Source organism: Echinops telfairi, unplaced genomic scaffold, assembly GCF_000313985.2.
Source record: "Echinops telfairi isolate 266 unplaced genomic scaffold, ASM31398v2 ScPeMD7_3533;HRSCAF=4204_0, whole genome shotgun sequence".
Taxonomy (NCBI): domain Eukaryota; kingdom Metazoa; phylum Chordata; class Mammalia; order Afrosoricida; family Tenrecidae; genus Echinops; species Echinops telfairi.
The window spans coordinates 35,295,849-35,314,562 of NW_022107431.1; the positions used below are offsets into that span (position 1 = coordinate 35,295,849).

General features: G+C 38.9%; 1 protein-coding gene across 2 annotated transcripts in view; it reads left to right on the top strand.

Annotated features, from left to right (window-relative positions):
• The window catches only part of HBS1L (HBS1 like translational GTPase), an 84,991-nt gene that overhangs the window by 50,583 nt on the left and 15,694 nt on the right, over nucleotides 1-18,714 (top strand). For both annotated transcript variants that reach the window (XM_004702157.3, XM_045294342.1), the window contains 8 exons: nucleotides 1,790-1,898; nucleotides 7,947-8,209; nucleotides 8,703-8,868; nucleotides 11,601-11,718; nucleotides 13,934-14,080; nucleotides 15,958-16,032; nucleotides 16,631-16,748; nucleotides 17,274-17,342. In XM_004702157.3, coding sequence (XP_004702214.2) covers nucleotides 1,790-1,898; nucleotides 7,947-8,209; nucleotides 8,703-8,868; nucleotides 11,601-11,718; nucleotides 13,934-14,080; nucleotides 15,958-16,032; nucleotides 16,631-16,748; nucleotides 17,274-17,342 — 1,065 coding nt within the window. The remainder of the gene's footprint in view (nucleotides 1-1,789; nucleotides 1,899-7,946; nucleotides 8,210-8,702; nucleotides 8,869-11,600; nucleotides 11,719-13,933; nucleotides 14,081-15,957; nucleotides 16,033-16,630; nucleotides 16,749-17,273; nucleotides 17,343-18,714) is intronic.

The window sequence follows — 18,714 nt, forward strand, 5'->3', positions numbered from 1 at the left end:
CCCCCCGGAACTGTCAGTCCCGTTGTTTTCTCCTCCAGATTGTTCATCCAGCCTGACCTATCCTGACAGGCCTGCGGAGACAACAACATGCATAAAAACAAGACAGAGCAAAACCAAGCAACAATACAACAAAACAGCAACATCAATCCACTGACGAAAGTTTTTTAGCCATTCTAATACTGATGGGCCTAGGCTGCTTCAATTTGTTTGCTCTTGTGAACAGGGCTGCGATGAACTTGGGTGTGCATATCTCTGCCACTGCAAGTAGGCCCCAGAGTGCTCTGACTCTGCATTCTTTAGGGTATCTTCTCAGCAGAGGGATTGCTCTGTTGTGTGGAATTTCTAAACCCCGTTGCTTGAGGCAGCCCCATGTTGCTTTCCTCAGCCATTGTACATATTTGCAGTCCCACTGGCAGTGTCTGAGGGTTCTCTCTGATCTCTCCATATCCCCTTCGTTCAACACCCTTCTAGACAAGAGTTATCTATCATATTGTGATTGCTTTTTCCATGATTATCTGTTCACACATGTAGACTTAACTGCTTCTGTATTTGTACCATGACACTTTATTCTCTAGATATATGATGTAATCTTCAAGAGTTGCAAATTTACCATTTGTCTTTGGCCATGACAAATAGGCACCAGAGTAAACATTCTGACAACATTTTATTTTTCTGGTGGAAATTTACATAGCAAGTTGGGTTGGTTCCCAATTTGACAATTTTTCCACAAGTTTTCCAGTGACATTAGGTACATTTTTAACTATGTGCCAATGTTGTGTTCTTATTCCATTCCAGCATTCTAGTTTTCCTGCACCATTTCTAATCTTTTGAAAAAATGCTGACCTTTTCATCTTACCCATCTAGACAGTTTTTTAATGGAGTACTGGACACACAGGTACCAGACCTTATTTTGTGTGCCGATCCCTTACGTCACTGAAAGCTAACATCAGCATAATTTGGGTTCCAGGTTTAATACGTTTCTCAGGGTGTTAGTCTCAGGGAGCCTTCTAGTCTCAACACATCCTGTGCATCTGGGCTTTTTGACAATTTGCGTTCTGCTCCTTTGTTCCCCCACTTTACTAAGGTCCATCTTTTGGGGTGATCAGATTGCAAGAGCCTGGTCCCCTCAAGTATATATAACATATGTGTGTGCATATGTTTTTAAAGGATCAAATGCATAGAAGTCTTACTCTGAACAACATGGTAATTGACCACTCCTAAGTGTTCTGAATTCGCTTTCCTCACATTGGCTTCTTTCCCAATATTCTTTCAAGATACAGATATCTTTCTACGTATAAGATGGTTTAACAAGTAAATTTATATGCATTGTTCTAGCTCATTTCAGCAGACTCTCAAATTGCTCATCAGTGTGTAGGTATCACAGGATTAAAAATAGTTGAGCCATCTGCTAACTGACCAAATAATTTTAGTATTGTGAAAGGGCGTGGTATGAGAGGGTGGTATAGCTCAAGGTGTAATGTCAGAATAAGGCTCGGTGCAGAAACCACCTTATGACCTCTTAATACTGAAACCCTAACAGTCATTTCAAAATTAGGAAGAGATTTAGTGGAGGTGAAGCATAGGAGAGTCCAGACAAGAGGGGATTTCCCAGAATGGGGTGATAGAAGACTTTCTTACAACATTGTACTGTTTTGCTAAATGTTTTTAGAAAGACATACACTCTGTGGTATTTAACTCTTGTAATCTATGCTTGCATGCAGTATGTAATTATTAGGTTTTATTAATTCACTATTACTAATAAGCTGTTTATATTTTACTTCCTAACTAGGAAAATCAGTAGATTCCCAGTCATCTAGAAGTGATTCAGAAATTGTGCCAAAAGTTGCTAAAATGACTGTCTCTGGAAAGAAGCAGACTATGGGATTTGAAGTGCCTGGGTAAGATTTTAAAGCTTTGAAGTTTTGAAACTAACATTATTTTAGGTTGGCTTGTAAGAAAGAGAATCTGTTTCAATTTAGCACAGTGTATCATTAGCATTAAAGTATCCTGTGTCCTCAACCTGACATAGTCCAAAGAGCAAAAGAGGTGGCGGGGGATACAGAAAATACGCCAAATGCTAATTTTATCAACAATGTATATCATTCTCACGGATTAAATTGCCTAAAGAACAAATAGCATTTAATGAATTGAAGCACTAAATCCTTTTGCCATTAGGTGGCGTAGGTAAGCAGTGTGAGGTAATTGTGTTAGTTATGGGATATTACTGTTGGGGTTATTAAAAATTGTTTTTACTACTTAAAAGCTATTCATAAATTAATATTAAGGTAGCAGATGGACATTGAACCTCCACTCAAGTACTCCCTCAATGCAAGAATACTTTGTTCTGTTAAACTGGCATTCCATGATGTTCACCTTCACGACACGATCGCTGGACAAAAGGGTGCATAAGCAAATGTGGTGAAGAAAGCTGATAGTGCCCGGCTATCAAAAGATATAGTGTCTGGGGTCTTAAATGCTTGAAGGTAAACAAGTGGCCATCTAGCTCAGAAGCAACCAAGCCCACATGGCAGAAGCACATCAGCCTGTGTGATCACGAGGTATGAAAGGGATCAGGTTTCAGGCATCAAAGAAGAAAAAAATCAGATCATTGTGTGCTTACCTTCCCAATACGATCGCTGAAGACAAATGGGTGCATAAGCAAGTGTGGTGGAGAAAGCTGATGGTGCCTGGTTATCAAAAGATATAGATTCTGGGATCCTAAATGCTTGAAGGTAAACAAGCGGCCATCTAGCTCAGAAGCAACCAAAGGGGGAAAAAAATCCTATCATTGTGAAGGAGGGGGAATGCAGAGTAGAGATCCAAAGCCCATCTGTGGGCAACTGGACATCTTACAGAAGGGTCGCAGGGAGATAAGCCAGTCAGGGTGCAGCGTAGCAACCATGAAACATACAACTTTCTTCTAGTTCTTAAATAACCCCCCCCCCCCAACTATAATGATCCTATTTCTACCTCAAAAATCCGGCTAGACCAGAGGATGTACACTGGTACAGATAGGAACTGGAAACACAGGGAATCCAGGACAGATAAATCCCTTGGGACTTGTGGCAAGAGTGGCGATACCGGGAGGGTGGAGCGAAGGTGGGGTAGAGAGGGGGAACCGATTACAAGGATCTACTTATAACCTCCTCTGGGGGATGGACAACAGAAAAGTGGGTGAAGGGAGATGTCGGGTAGTGTAAGATATGACAAAACAATAATAATGTATAAATCATCAAGGGTTCATGAGGGAGGGGTGAGTAGGGAGGGAGGGGGAAAATGAGCTGATACCAAGGGCTCAAGTAGAAAGCAAATGTTTTGAGGGTGATGATGGCTGGACACAATGGATGTATGTATGGATTGTGAGAAGCATTGTACAAGCCACCAATAAAATGATTTAAAAGAAAAAAGGAAACAAAAGGCTATCTTTAGAATTTCTCTTATTGAATTAAATGGTTTGTTGTTAAGGATCAAATGAACCTATATAGAATTTCAGAATTTCAAACATCTAATGAAAAATGATAAGATGTACATTAGTAATAATTATCTTTCTTATTGTACTACTCCCAAATTTTCCAAGTGTGTATAATGGTATTGTTAAGTTTCTTCAAGTCAGTTCTAACCTATAGCAACCCTATGTACAACAGGACGAAACACTGCCCGGTCCTGCTCCATCCTCAATCATTTCTGTGCTTAAGCCCATTGTTGCAGCCACTGTGTCAGTCCATTTCCTTAAGGGCCTTCCTCTTTGTTGATGCCCCTCCACTTTGCCAAGCATGTTGTCTTTCTGCAGGGACTGGTCTCTTCTGACAACATGTCCAAAGTATGTCAGACAGGCTCACCATCCTTGCCTCTAAGGAGCACCCTGGCCTTTTTCTTTCAGTACAGATTGGTTTGTCCTTTTAGCAGTCCATAGTACTTTTAGTATTCTTTGCCAGTGCCATAATTCAAATGCATTGGTTCTCTTTCAGTCTTCCTTATTCAGTGAGTTTTTATTAGACAAATATAAATGGGTTGCTTGAGGCTGAAGAGCACAATTGAAAGCATTAAGTTTTAACTTCTTTAAACATTTTCAAAATGCTCTATAAATTTGTTCCCATAAATTGTCTATATATTTGTCTGCCAGCAAGACAGAGCAGGAACATGATTGTCAAATGTAGACAATGGAGCTTTTGTTTGTTTGTTTTTTAAATAATTCTATGAAGTATAAAGTAGCAGTCTTGCTTTTTCTCCCTTACAACATTGCTCTCTATCTAAATGAGTGGAAGTGCCAGGAGTCAGGAAGAACTAATGATCACTCAGTTCAGCTTTGAGATTTTATAGAAGGAAGATTAGCCACTAGATTTCAAATTTGATGAGGCAGCAGACTCTATATCTAGAACATAGAAATTTTTAGAATACATTAAGTGATTAAATCATTTCACAATGGTTATTTTGAGTACTAATTTGAGCCTTTATTCAATCAAAGAAAGCTTAATGTGTGTCTTTCAGGATTAATATTGGTTTGTCATAATGAGGTGGTTTATTTTTTTCCAGGCTTACCGTATATTGTTATTTGATTTATTTTTACAAACATTGTATTGTGAATTGGATAAAGGCTTACAGAGCAGATCATCATTTTGCTATTTCCAACAATTCACATACATCTTGCTTTATCACATTCATTGTAGTCTCCTCAATATAACACCACTCATTTCACCTTCTCCCTGTGTCCCACCTCCACTTCTGTTTTGCTCCTGACCCTTCAAACTTGACCTTTGGTAAATGCAGCCCCCTTGATCTCCAGTAGTTGGCCTACTGAAGTGTGCTCCTCATTGGTGTTATTGTTCCCTTTGTATATATGTCCGTTGTTCAGCTGAAAATAGACCCACAGGGTTAAGTTCATTTCCAACTTGGAACGTGACTGAGACCCTGGTCTAAGGGCTTCCAGCAGCTTCTATTCAACTAGTTAGCCTGGTCTCTGTTAAGACTTTTGAGTTCTGTTCCACATCCCCACCCCCACCCGTTCCCCACTATCCCAAACCTTCTGATGGGTGATCCCTTTCAGATCAGTTGGTAGAGGAAACTTGGCACCCTCTAATTCTTATGTTCTCAAGGTTTTAGAGACACGTTCACATGGCCCGGCAGTCCACTAGACTATTTCCATGTGACTGATTTTAATCCCTCTTTTGCTACAGACAGGGAGAGACCAATAATGACTCCTTAGATGGAGGCTCACGAGTCTGTAAGGCTCCAGGCACTACTCACCAAGTAGGATGTAGAACATTATCTTTGTGGACTGTGTTACGCCAGTTGACCTGGGCTTCCCCCAAGATGATGGTCCTGGTCCCCAGATCTGAGAACAAGGACTTTTTTTTTTTTACAAGGCATTTTTATCATTTGTCTTGTTGTGCCATTTTATCCTATTATGGGGTTATTTCCATTGAGAGAAAGAAAAATAAATAAAATATATGAATCTTTATTCTAAAGATTTTCTGATCTTAATGCTAAATGTGATCTAAATGCTTAATGTAATCTTATTAAATGCATGCAGATGAGTCTAAAATAATGTACATTAAAAATAAATACATTGTACTTTGTGGATAATACTAATAATATATGATAAGTGTTAAAGAAATACAAATAAATGAATCTTGAAAATCCAACTCTATACATGTAATGTATAAAACTTTTCAGGATATAAGACTGAATGTTTCTTGAAGAGCCCTGATGGCATCATGACTTACATGTTGGCCTGCTAACCTCAAGGTCAGCAATCCGAACCTGCCCGTCAGTCGCTCCATGGGGAAGTAACAAGAGCGGCTTTCTTCTCCCTTTAACATGGACAGTGCCAGAAACCCACAGGGGCAATTTTACCTGCCCGATAGGGTCACCCTCAGTTGGAATCGGCCTGAGGGCTGTGGGCACGTGTGAATGAAGAGCTTCATGAAGACAAGGGACCATTTATGCCCATCTTCGTGTTCCTCTTCTAATCTAGTTCTTTAAATATTTACTAACCTGTATCTTTGGGGAAATATATTTTGTTTGAAAAATAAAGTCATAACTAACAAAGGCCCCAAACACAGCTAAATGAGTTAATATTTTGATGTAGTCCTTAGGGAGATGTCAACAGCATGCACATGATGTATGATTACAATCCAGCGAAGTTTTGCTGCACTAGTATTCAGAATAGTAGATCTTTCTAGAAAATGTGTGAAAGTAAAAATTCATCGACCACTACATAGAAAACATACACTCTGCATTTAACCTCTTAAGATGGAATTAATTAGCTTTCCTGTATCATTAAATAACTCAAGAAGGACACCTCAACCTCTAGTTTCATGACTAAACATGCCCACTCCTGGGAAGACATACTATTTGTTTTCTCCTTGGTTTGGTTGAAAGGGAACATTATCATGAAGACAAGAAAACCTTTTATATTATTGAATTGTGCTTGAAATGATAAAGGCTGCCTGGATTGGTGAGTGAATGGAGAACCAGTCTCCTGCCCACTGTGTTAACCAGGGCAGCTCTGCTTCTCTCTGTTTTCCACAGTGGAGTCAACCTAAGTTTTCCACTGGAGAAAAGGTTCCATGGGCCAAACCCAAATCTTCACAGAGCCTATGCGTAGTCCTTCTGGTTGAAGACTTGAGTTGTAGTTTCTCTTAATCCTCAAAATGCACATTGTCAGGTATTTCAGATACATGAGTGCAAATGTGAGTTTAAACTTGATTTGGCTTAATTAGCCTTGCGAAATTCTTTAAAAGAACAGGAACGTTTTCCACACAGCAATTTTTCACCAAATAGGTCAATGCGGACCTAATGTGTTTACACAGTTTTGAAAAATGCCCGCCTAAATTTATTCTGGAGATCTGTATATGAGGTTTTAATTAGGAAGAATGACCAGTGTCTTTCCGGAAGCCTGGGACGAAGGACCAGTTGAGCAGACAGATTCTGAGGGGGACATTACTAATCTGTTTTTGGTTACAGTGGGAGAGAAAAAAGTAGATTAGTATTCTTTTACATTTCTTCAATCTTAAAATAATTATTTAAAAAGGCTTCTTCTCTGCCAACTCCACACTGAGTTGAATATAAATGTCTTTCTTCTTCGTAACGTACAGTTTAATTTACTCTTTTTTTTAAGTGTCTTTATCCATAACTATTGAAGGGAAGAGGCATATGGGCGTCTGATAGACTAGGTGTAGGTTTCCATGGAGGGGCACTAGGTGCATGTTCAAGAGCAAATGAAGAACTAAGAGTGGACTCATGCAGCGAAGAGGTCAGTGAACAAACTTCGTTGTCACAGAGGATGAACTGAGCTGTCTGGTCTTGCTTCTCTCACTAGATTTAGACTTCTAAGGGTGGGAGGTGTCTTTTTTTTTTTTTAGTGTTTCTTCTCAGCATCTAGTGGTTAGTATTAGTTGAATTTTTTTTGTAAATCTAATATTTATTGAATAAATAAATTGAAGCTTCTCTTCCCAAAGTAGTGAGAAACTAGACATCTAGAGCTGCCTACTTTAAGAATGGTCGTTACACACACAGAAAAATAAAGATCCCAAGTCTCTGTCCTGTTGGATAAATGAATTGGGGGGTTCGGGGAGGGAACACATTTAAAAAATAATAATTCTTTGGCACACATTTGGTGCCAGTTTTCATAGTATATCTTCTTTATGCCATCTGCTGTGATAAAATTATAAACCCAAGGAGGTGGGCTTCGCCTTTGACTTTCCGTTATTGTACAGGATATTTTTTCTTATCGCACTCGTTGGTAGACGGTTTTCTCCTGGGATCGTCCCTGTGTGGTTTGGGTGTAGCCCGCTATCATTTCCACCTTAACAGACCCAGGCCACTTATCAGTGATCACTTTTGGTTAGGAGTCTAAAGGCGTTTGAAGAGACTTCTCTGCCTTTCTAACATTTTAAGAGTTCATTTGAAAATTTTAAGACATTTCTCCCTCTCTAATTTTGTAGACTTACTGCGGAGGAAAATGGTCACAGTTTCCACACACCTCAAAAAGGACCTCACAGTGAAGATACCAGCATTGCTTCTTCTGATGTCCTCGAGACTGTTTCTAAATCGGTCCCTTCAGCCCACACCATGCAGGCTTCCGAAGAGCAGAGTTCAACTCCCACACCCGTGAAAAGGTCTAGCAAACTGAAGCAGCAGATAGATGTGAAAGCAGAACTGGAGAGCCGGCAAGGGGGGAAGCAGCTCCTCAACTTAGTGGTCATTGGTAATGCCCTTTGGTGCTCTGGATTGCAAGCCAGCTTTGCGCTAGGTCTGACAACTCGCTTGCGGCAGCAAGGAAACTCAGTCCACTTGAGTTTCTGTTGGGTATCATGAACATGAACCAAGGAGGCATTGCATCATAATGCTCTCTGGTCACCCTGTCAGGTCTCCTGGGGGTGAAATACTGCCGAGTTACCAGCAAGGCCATTCGACTTGATTTTGGATGGCATTTTCATTTTGTAAATATCTTGGGAATGTCTTATTGACAGTTTTAATTTCTAAAAAGCAGGGGAATTCCCCCTTCTTCCCTCCCCCCCCCCAAGAGATTGGGGCTTTTATTCTCCATTTAGATGTCTTCAACAAATTTGGAAAGTCAAATAAACTTGTTTATCACTTTCTTAATACTGACAAACGAATGAATTAAACATTCATGCAATGCCTCAATGTCAACATCTAGAAAATGTACCTAGTATTAATCCTGAATCAATTTTCCTTAGGTCATGTTGATGCTGGGAAAAGTACTCTGATGGGCCATATGCTTTATCTTCTGGGTAATGTAAACAAAAGAACTATGCATAAGTATGAACAAGAGTCTAAAAAGGCTGGCAAAGCTTCGTTTGCATATGCATGGGTCTTGGATGAGACTGGCGAAGAAAGGGAAAGGTAGTCACTATATTTAACAATTTTTGGCTTGAAATGATGTGTAATCTTATAAGTTTGTCACGTGTTGAATATGTATAAAACAAACCACAAAATATTTTGGAGATGATAACCCAGGAAAAACCTCAATTAACAGAAAATTATCTTCTATTTTTCATTATAATGCCCTATTTATGTGTTTTACACTTCAAATGTCTGTGAGAATGGTGTAAGAGAGTGTTTACTTAAAAAATAAAAAGTTATACATACAAGAAAAGTCCTAAGAACCTTTTTAGAGAAGTATCCATCACTCCTTTCCTAAGTAAGCCAATTTGCCTTGATTTTGAATATTAGGAATAAAATTCTTAGCTTTTTGTCAGGTTATAAAGAAAAGGTAACTTTGTGGTATACTCTCAGTGGTCTGACATAAAAATGGTCAGGAAATCCAGATTACTTTGATTTAAGTCATTTGATTACTTTTTGGACTAGGAGACAGAGCCCTTCCAGATAGACTTAACCCAGTCAGTGACTCTGGTATTTATCTCAGTGTTCAGTTTTCCCCGTGTTCTGACAGGAGGATGCAGCTATGTAGGTATTTCTGACCAGAGAAATCACTTCAGAGCGGGTCCGTGTCCATATGTGATGGCGGGTCTCTCTGGCGTGGGAGCCAGTGGCACCTGGATGAGAACAGAGGATGCTTTAGGAATGAAGTGAAATGTCAGCTGTTTCAGCTGTGTCAAAATAATGACTCTAAAGTCCGGTGAAAATCCTTTTCAATCAATACACAGATTCAGCTGTGCTCTTGCATAACTTCATTCTGTTTATGAGTAAAGAAAGTGTCTGGATTGTCATACTTCATATGTGTGTGGGGGGGTGTTCTTAAAGTTGTGGATTGGCTACGTATATGAGGTAGTTCTCCGTCAAGCAGGCCATACTATTCCTCAGTTCTTCTGAGAAATAGAAATTTGTATCATAGTATTTTTGTAAATTTGCTTTTATCCCTTAGGCATCTGTTTTTTCTCTTTCATCCTTTTTAGAACCCCAAACTTATTTTCCAGTGTAGTGAAGCAACTAGTTGGACACTTGCCAATTTTTGGAAAAGATTGGACTTCTGTATGATATCACTCTATCAGTATTAGTAGCTTGAGGAATTTTAAAAATATATTGCTTTTTAGTTATTGTTTATTCTTATTTTTTGGCATCATCTAGTCTGTAGGTAAAGAAACTGGGACCAGTATCATATAAGCTAGAATGTGTTTAACTTGACTCAGTAAATTTGTTAAGCTGATAGTGAGCTGTCCATCTAATTCCCAAGACTTAGCTACCCTTAGAGTTTTATTTGACAGTGTGTCTGCTGGTTGACTCTTTGTTATTGCTTACCATAACAGTTTTTAGAATATTCCTTTGCTCTTTTGAGTGCAGGAGCTTCCAGATACATACTGGAAATTTGAACTCACACAAAAATATCCTTAACAGCATTTCAAAAATAGAACGAGTGTTGTTTATCCCAGAGCGTTGTTTGCATGGCTTCTGTCTTTAATTGCTGAGGAACAGAAACGAGTAAATAAGTGACATTTTCATATACCGAGGCTTACAGATTCAGACCAGAACTGAGTCAAAAGAGTAGACTCTGCTTAAAGCAGTCTAGGACCAGTTCAGTGTGGGGCTGAGTGAGCACATCAGTGTTCTGATGTTCTCATGGATTCTAGATTATTTACGAATTATTAAAGAGAATTGAGCATCACTTTGGCAAACTCAAATCCCCAGAGTTAAAGTTGAAGCTAGAATGACTGGACTAGGTAGACCCAGAGTTTCTTCCCTGCTAGGGTGAACATCTAATAGAACATTAATTATAATTGGGACTCTTGGTAGTAAAAGGGAATGTTGTTTGTTAATCATTACCCTGGACTCTTCGAGGCAGACTGGCCTTCATGATTGCTTAGTTTATTGTCCACCTAATGTGTCCTTCAGAATCCCTGAGCTCTAGAGTGACTCCAGGATCCCTGGAGGAGGAATGGGTTATGATGTGGAGCGCTAACTGCAAGGCGTGTAGTTTGAACCCACTAGCTAGGAAGAAAGGTGATTCTGTCCCTGTAACGATAACACATCCTTGAAAACCCACGGGGGTAGTTTTGCTCTGCCCTATATGATCGCTGTGCCTTGCAGTCTACTTGTGGCAGTGAGGAGTCTTGGGTCGTTTTTGGTTTTAAAATCCTCCTAGGGCTTCTCCGTGGCTATGAAGAGGCACGGGAATGGGCCTCCCAGAAGGCTGAAATGGGTGTGAGGCAAACTGCTACTAGTCATTGTGTTCATTTGTTTCCCCCATTGAGCATCTCCTTTGATGCCTCCTTTATTTTAACATTGTGGGATGTTGCCTAACCTTGGAGATGGCAGTTTTCCATTTATAGTCGATATAACATAAACATAGAAAACGAGGACAACTGTGTGATAGTCATTCTTCATGTAATCATTCCTCGTCTGCAGTGTATCTTTTTCTCTGCCTACAGTGATTATCACCTACCCTTAACAGTTAAACGGTTTCCACACCTTATTTCAAAGCCATATGGGTGTAATTCTATTACAGCAGAAATTTCAACATTAATTGCTAGCTTAATTAACCAAAATAATAGTTTGTGTAACAAAATTCCCACGATCACATGAGGTTACATTAGAATCTAGACTTTCTTATTATTAAATAATTTGATCTATTATACTGAGTATAAAGAGCAATCTAATCACTTAATGTTTTGTTTAAGGGGAGTTACCATGGATGTTGGTATGATGAAGTTTGAGACCAAAACCAAAATGATTACACTAATGGATGCTCCAGGACATAAGGATTTCATTCCAAACATGATAACCGGAGCGGCTCAGGTACCAGTTACTTCTTAACTGTCGTACACTGACTGCACATCACATTTTCTGATGCTGAATTTTTAACACTAGTATTTATGCTTTTAAAATGTGAAGTGTGGAAAAATAGAGGGGATAATGTGCTCTTCTTGATTTCCTTATATGTACTTTATAAAACTATCTAGTTTAGATAAATTATAAATGTTATGATTTTCTTTATAGTAAAAACAATGACAAAGTACTTCAGAAGATAAAGATTAACATTCCATGTATTTATTACTTAGTGTTTATTTTAAGATTTTTAAAACTAAATGTTAAGTCTTACTTGTTTACTACACAGAGAAATAGTGAAACTTGTAGTTTTCTCCACATTGGATTATATCCTTTATCAATCTCTTTAAATTGACTGCAATGTGGGTTATGTTGGTTTGGTACCACCCAGTCGGTTCTGACTCATAGAGACCCTTATACAGGAGAACGAAACCCTGTCTGTTCCGCATAGTCGTTTCAATTGTTAGGCTTGAGCCCACTGTTGTAGCCATTGTGCCAGCGCCTCACCTTGAGGGATCTTCGTTTTCACTGACCCTCTGCTCTGCCAAGCTGGTCTCCTCTGATAACATGTCCAAAGTATGTCTCACCACCCTAGTTTCTAAGGAGCATTTTGGCTGTACTTCCAGGACAGATTTGTTTGTTCTTTTGGCAGTCCGTGATACTTTCAATATTTTCTGCCAACACAATAATTCAAATGCACCAGTCCCTTTGTGATCTTCCTTATTCATGGTCCAGCTTTTGCACACTTGTAAGGCAATCAGAAATACCATGGCTTCGGTTAGGTGCTGCATTAAACGGCAGTGGAAGATTGCACCTGACCTTCTCTGGCTACCTATTGCACCGAGTCAGGGCTCAGCCGTGCCTCTATGCTCCATCCGTCTTTACCTAATCTGACACCAACTCTTCTCATACCACTCTGCATGTATGTTGGGCTTGATTCTTTGCAATGACCACACACAACTCACAGATTATTCGAGAAGCCATTGGGTTACCACAAGTCAGGATCGGCAGACAGTAAAGACGTAGTCATTGGTCTTCTCAGCCAGCACCTAAGTCTGTCAGCCTCTCAGCTACATGATCTCTTGGCTTTTGCCTCCATGGGTCAGGAAGGCAGTCCATTTGTCACTCTGTCCCACAGTTCCATAGTCTCAGACTAGATAAGGAAAAGGTACCCATTAGCCTCAGTGCTGCTCCTCTGAGTTTCTGTGCCACAGTCTGAGATGCCTCTGGTCTCTGCAACCTCTGCCGCTTCAGACAGAGATCCTGACCGGGCTCTTTCAGGTCCCCTGGGCTTCTGTCTCTCTGTCTCTGCTGCAGCTTCAATGATGACTCATCCTTCTAGCCAGGTGGGTGGTAACGTTACTGACCAATTCCCCTCTATAAGTGGGGATGCTCTATTTGCATAATACCTCCCAGTCATTTAGTGGAGCCTACAAAGACTTAGGTAGAAGAACCATATTAAGAAACTTCATTCCACCACAGGTGCACCTTAGTCCTCAAATTGCTATCTTTGCTTTTTAACACTTTAAAGAGATTTTGTGCATCAGATTTTCCCAATGCTATATATCATTTGATCGCTCGACTGGCTGTTCTTTCAAAGAGTGTTGATTGGATCCAAGTAAATGAAATTCATGACAACCTCAATGTATCCTCCACTTACCATGATGTTGTTCATTGTGTGAAACGTGTGGTTTTCCTTGCATTGAGTTGTAATTCACACTTTACATGCAGCCTTTGATCTTCATCAGTGTGTCAGGTCCTCTTCAGCTAGTCCTTGTCTTCCAGCACTGTATTAGACAGTGCTCCGCGGTCACTGAGAAGTATTCACTGGCAGTTATTTCAGGGGTAGGTCGTTGGGTCTGCTTTCTGCCTCGTCTATCTTCGTCTGCAACGAACCCCTGAACCCTGCCTCCCTGGGTGTCTCAGGGATTTGCCGTATCTGTGGCATAACTTCCAGCATCACAGCAACATGCAAGAAGACATCATAGCTTGACAACTTGATCAATGAATGGTTACATTAGTACTTTTTATTTTTAATTATAATCCATTTGTGGAGTTCTCTTGTTTGACTTGTTTTTGGCGTCTGGTGTCTGGTTGGGGGCTGCTTTGAAAATCTATAACCAGTCTGATAGAATGACTAATCTATTTTAATTATTTCTAGTTGTGATGATTTTTCCTTCTGTAGGCAGATGTGGCTGTGTTAGTTGTGGATGCCAGCCGGGGAGAGTTCGAGGCCGGCTTTGAGACTGGAGGACAAACTCGAGAGCATGGGCTCCTGGTCCGTTCTCTGGGAGTGACTCAACTTGCAGTCGCAATCAATAAAATGGATCAGGTAGTTAAAGGCTTTGTGAGATGCTATTTTAGATGTTTCTCTGCCAGATGTGAGTACTGTACATTTTATTAGTCTAATTGCTATATTAAAAAAATAATGATCCTGATATTAAGATATTAGTAATTTTTAAGCAAGAAGATGGCTTTTCATTGTCAAAAATGAAAAAATAAAACATTAGAATTAATTGTAGGATACCGCATGTTTTTGTAGTACAATGAAACTACTAGAAATGTATATTTCCAGCTCCTCTCAAAAAAATTTTTGCCATTTTATTTTGTATGTTCTAGTTTGTACATAAAAATATTTTCTACTTTAGATTAATATCTATTTTGTTCCCTACTTAAAAAACAAAACAAAACAACTATATTATTGTAAATGGTTCCACGTAATTAATAAGATTTTTTTGTGGTTATATTTTGGTCAGTCATCTTCTGCGTTTGAACATTTCTAGTTATTTCATGTATGTGTGCATACATGCGTGCGTGTGTGTGTGTGTGTGTGTGTGTGTAGAAGTGGCTTATTTTATGGAAATTTCTTGCGTCAAAACTCAAAACCACATACAATGGCACTGAGTCAGTCTGACTCACAGCGACTCTGGGAAAACAACTGCCCTGTGGGTTCCCAAGACCGTGAGCCTCTGACGGAGCAGAGGGGCTCACCTTTCTCCCTCCGCGCAGCTGGTAGTTTTGAACTTCTGACTTTGTGATTGAGCAGTCCAGTGCATCTCTTTAATAAAGCACCGGTACATACGCATTTTAAAATTGGTTGAACACTGTAAAAATGCCTTTGACAAAAGTTTTATAGTTTTACTTTTGGCACTTAGAGTTTATCAACTTTATCAAACTCTTGTCAACACTGGTATCATTGAAAATGCATTTTCTAATTTGATATGAAGCATTTTAAATCACTATTTCATAATCAGATTTAATATCATTTATATTTACTAACCATTTGTATTTCTTCTGTGGAAATTCTATAATCACAGTTTTGTAGCTTTTGAAAGAATTTGGAGGTGTGCTTTATTAAAGATTTTTTTTTTTAGGAATCATTTTCTCAGCTATTTGACTTTTAATTTTATTTGTTTTTCATATGTATTCAACATTACAATATTTCCTTTGTGATTTCTTTTATTATACTTAGTAATTTTCTTGTCCTGGACCATATAAATATTCACTTACATTTGCTATTCATTTATATTATTTTACACACTTCTTTCAGCTTTCCCAAAACATTTTAGTATAGATATTTTTAAGCACAATAAAGGCTATTTTAGTAAAGGTCCATTTAAACTCACCATGTCAGTTTTACTCATGATATTTTACTTGGTTACTGACCTGTTTACTTCTCTGTCTATCCCTTTGATCTTTCTGTAGCTCCATCTTACTGGGATGCATTTCAGAAGTGGCTGCAAACATTTTTACCCTTCTCATCAAATACTGCAGCACGCAACTTATTATCTAAAGTACATGTTTAGTCTGCGCTTTTTTTTGAGCGTGGCAATTCTAATAACTTTATTCTAACAGTACATCCAAGCACAATTTAGTAAAATTATTTGTCTTTTCCCCACTGACAAACTTGAAGTCACTTAGTTAATAAATGATATGATGTAATAGTACACTTTGCTACAGCAGAAGGCCGTTTTCCGTACGTAGGGGAGTCTGTGTTTAGGCCTTCTGCTGTAACAAAGTGTACCATTACGTCATATCATGTATTAAGATTGATTTTCTGAGTTGTAATTTCAATAAATATCCATGCTTGTTAGTTTCATTTTTTATTTTACATAGTTTTGATACTTTATGTTTTGTTGCAGAAATGTAAATTTTGTGTGTAGTATATTTCGAAGCAAAGTTTAAGAGAACAAATTGGTTCTTTCTCAGGTTAATTGGCAACAAGAAAGGTTTCAAGAGATTACTGGAAAGCTTGGGCATTTTCTAAAGCAAGCGGGTTTTAAGGTAAGATTTTAAATTGGATTATTGCTTTCTTCAGTGTCACCCTACACATGAAGGGCCTTCAACAAGTTTGTGAAAAAATTCCACTATCTTTTTTTCCATTTTCCCATGAACTCCTTGACGGCCTGTCAACAGAGAGAAACAAATGAGTACCCTAAAAGTGTTGTCTCTTCTTTGTTTAAAATTTCTCTTTGACCCCATGCAGTAGATATTGTTTGATTTGGATTACCTTACCTTAGAAAATTGTCTAAGTTGACTTGGATTTAATAGAACTTAAGGGATTTTTTTCCTACCTATTAAATTGGTGGTACAGTTTCAACCAAGTTACAGATGAAAGTGGAATTCCTCCCAGCAAAAAACCATGAACTATGTCTCTCTCATAAATTGAAAATGCTTGAGTCCTTTTGAGCAAATTTGAAACTGTCTCACAAAATCAATAATTGCAAACTGTTACATTAGATAACTTTTAGGGTAATAGTTCTATTTTTTAAGAAGCGTATTATGGAATCACTTGATGCAGTTGTGGTCATGGTAAACATCTTAACTGCTTTTCTCCTTTTAAGTTGTATTACATTTCATACTTTTAATCTGTTTCCAATAGGAGAGTGATGTAGCATTTATACCTACAAGTGGTCTGAGTGGTGAAAACCTCATTAGGAGATCTCAATCAGGTGAACTCATGCAATGGTATAAAGGACTGTGCCTGTTAGAACAAATTGGTAAGTAATTCTACCATGTTAATTTTAATGCAATATTAGTTGGCATAAAGTATGCAGTTCTTTTTAGAACATGGGAATGTATATGAGAAAGCATAAGAAGCTGGGTTTATTAGCCTTGAAATCAGACATTATATTTAAACGATCTGATATTCGGCTTTATTCATTTATTTAATCAGGCCATGGCCTGTCTGGTGACAAAATGACTAATGTTTCCAAGTGACCAGCAGCTGCAGGGGAGAAGAGAGCTGCTATTCTGCTCCTATAAAGGAAGCACGCAGCCTTCTGTAAAGTCACAGTGAATTAGAATGGATTCAGTGACACATGGCAACAAACTAACGAGACGTCTGTTGAAATTAAATGAGAAACAGTGAAAACATTTAGTAAATTGTGAAGTATTGTATAAATGACAGCTTGTTACTAGCTAGTATTTATAAAAAGTATTTTTTTTCTCAAAGAAGTGGAATAATAATGGCATCCTGAGGCAGTCAAAAATTACATGGTAAATTTGATTTTTTCCTCCTGCAGATTCCTTCAAGCCTCCTCAACGATCCATTGACAAACCTTTTAGGTTGTGTGTCTCGGATGTTTTCAAAGGTAAGTGTTGTCTTTCAGACCTAAAATGCCTTTTAAGTTTCTAGCCTCATTTTTCTTCCAGTAGATTGTTTCAGTTTCCTTATTCTCCAACAAAAGTAGATCAATCGCTCACTATTTTTTAACCACATTGTCTTAATTCCCACTCAGTGCATGACAAGTTCTGTCAACATATTTGCAATAAAATATCCTTATTACAGAATTGTTCTGAATCATATTTTTTTCCTGGGCTTAAGATTCTAAGTTGATTTTCTTTTTTTCCCCCTTTAAGAATTTTCATGATTTATTTATTTATTTATTTAGCATGCACACTGTCTGAGAAGTCTATGCTATTTTGAATTTTTACTCCTGTGGACATAATGTACCTTTTCCCTGACTTTGCTTGATTCTGTCTTTTTCTCCCTGGTGTCAGATGTGAGATGGTGAATGTATCATGGCTTGCTTTTCTTTCATGTGTGTTTCTGGGAGTCGTGGACCACCGTTTCTTCTGTTATTTATTGCTTTCTAAGAGTGCAGTCTGCAATGCTATGAATCCTGTCTCATCTATTTCAGTTTCGGGCACTTTGCATCTCTGAGTTTTATTTGGTTCTTTCGTGAACATCCTATTGCTTTCCTTACCCTGTATCCATGGGTCTTCCCTTCAGTGCTGGAACAGTCTCATAACAGCTATGTGTCGTCCTGGCCTGGTAATTCCATCATTGCTGGGCCTCTGTCTTTTGACTAATTTTTTTCTCTATAAAAGTCACATCTTCCTGTTTCACGTCCTGTATAATTTTTATTGAATTCTGAACAAGCTAGTTAAGGGTCTAGACTTTTTTTTCCCCTTAAATTTTAAGGTGTGTTGTACTTTGTCTGGTTGGCAGTTCAGTTACCTGCAATTAACTTTGATCCTTTGGGGCATAAACCTGGTCTGCATTAGCCTTACCTCCTGGGCAGCTAGCACCATTGCCACGGCAACTCTTTTGGAGTCGCATCCCAGTGCCGCCTGTGAGCAATGAGGCCTTATCATTCTGAGTCTGCTCAGTTCAACAATGCTCAGTTCTGTGTTTGAGGTCTGGAAGTCTTAATTCCCTGATTACTCTCTTCTTGACCATGTATAGTGTAACTGCACACATGTGTGTCTTTGCTATTCAGTTAGGTGCAGTCAGTCTACTCCTGTGGCTGACATAGCATACCCTCTCGGGGCTTAGATCTTGGCCATTCGGGAGAGGGCATTGCCAGGTCTTACTGAAACTGCAGAAACAGACAGAACCTGCAAGGTCACCTGGTGGATTGGCAGGGGAAGCTGTCCACAGAAGGAATCATGTACTGCTGGCCAGTACTGGAGCCACGCACAGCTGGAAACTTATGAGGGAAGCCTGTTGCAGGAAGGAGG